Here is a 1,421-nt window from a genome sequence, read left to right as displayed (position 1 = left end):
GTGTAGCTCTGCCGGGGCTGCAGCTGCACCAGGGACTCGCAGGTGGGGATGCCCACAACAGACCTGGGCAAGGGAGCAGAGCCGCATGACCGCGAGCCCACGCACCAGGTCTCTCTCTCTTTTTTCTCAGTCTCCGTAGAGACCATCCGTAATTACCGACTATATTTCAAGTCGTCATGGAGGGTATTGGGAAAAGGTTTCAATTGGCTATACCCTAGTCTCGGATAAACCTCATTGGCTACGATACTGCCCCTGTGCAAAGCTCGGGCCCCCTTTCGAACCAGGGAATCCCTGGTTCCCACACAGCCTCCCACCACGGACACCGTGTCCTCCGTACACTGCACTCTAACCCGAGTCTGCCTCAGGCCGTCCTCCTCTCCCTTTTCCACCCGCAAGGTGGGTTTTAGCTCCACCTCACACTGAGCCGTGTGGCTGCCTCCCAGGAGCGTCCTGGCACCCAGGGTTCTCAGACCCTGACCCTCCCCTCCCTCAGGCCTCAGTTTAAACATCCGCTGGATCCTGAGGCGTTTCCCACCGCCACCCATTCCTGTTTCACTACATTCCTTTCTCATCAGAGAACATTTCATGCATTTGTTCTGTTTCTTGTCTGTCTTCCCCCCTTGACTGCCAGCTCCTTAAGGGCAGGGCCCTGGCACCACCCGGGCCAGTATGCTTGTTGAATGAATGAATGGTTCAACTACTTATTCACTTATCGTTCGCTCATCGTCCACCTTCAGGAAAGCGTTCCTGCGACTTCTCACGAACACTAAGCACATTCTGAGGGTCACCAGTTCTGGCCTCCTCTGCAGACTCCTCACATTTCCTGGGCTGGGTCAGGGGTGAGACCTCTTGTGCCCAGCAAATGCCCCTCGGGACTCACTCAGTCACGCCCGAGGCTCCCGACGTCTCCGCCTGGACCAGCTCCACCGTGTACGAGTCCACAGGATTCAGGTTCCCAGACTCCCAGCAAATCAGCGCAGCCTCCTCACAGCTCCTCACCTCTTTGCTCTTTATAACGGGGGGAGAAGGTGCTAAAGGCAAGGAAAGGGCGAGGTGAACCACCGTTCTGCTCACACCCAGTCGCCTGGTCCAGAGCACGGACAGCATCACAACCACACTTTCCACAAGACATCAGGACAATGGAAAGCAAACCAGGTGCCGAAGGCTGTGTGAATTCCCGCAAATTCATGTGCTGAAACCTCCCCAGTGTGATGGCATCTGGAGTCTTGGGGGGAGGGGCTGTCATGAGGTTGGAGGGGTTATTATAGAAGAGGACAAAAGAGCTCCTTTGTCCCTTTCCTCATGGAGGACACAGCTGCCTATGGACCAGGACGGGAACTCCCACCCCAGAGTGTGAGAGGTAAGAGTCTGGGTTTCTAAGCCGCCGGTCTGTAGTTCTGTTACAGCAGCCAATAGGCACC

The 1,421-nt window shown here is 56.0% G+C and overlaps 1 protein-coding gene across 1 annotated transcript in view; it reads right to left on the bottom strand.

Annotated features, from left to right (window-relative positions):
- Positions 1-1,421, bottom strand: part of FSD2 (fibronectin type III and SPRY domain containing 2) — a 49,092-nt gene that overhangs the window by 4,754 nt on the left and 42,917 nt on the right. Inside the window, exon 8 of the mRNA XM_015562787.1 lies at positions 881-1,031. Within this exon, the coding sequence (XP_015418273.1) occupies positions 881-1,031 (151 nt within the window). The remainder of the gene's footprint in view (positions 1-880; positions 1,032-1,421) is intronic.

This window comes from Myotis davidii, unplaced genomic scaffold (genome assembly GCF_000327345.1).
Source record: "Myotis davidii unplaced genomic scaffold, ASM32734v1 scaffold898, whole genome shotgun sequence".
NCBI lineage: Eukaryota > Metazoa > Chordata > Mammalia > Chiroptera > Vespertilionidae > Myotis > Myotis davidii.
Note: the sequence above shows the minus strand (reverse complement) of the source record. Positions and strands in the feature narration are given on the sequence as shown.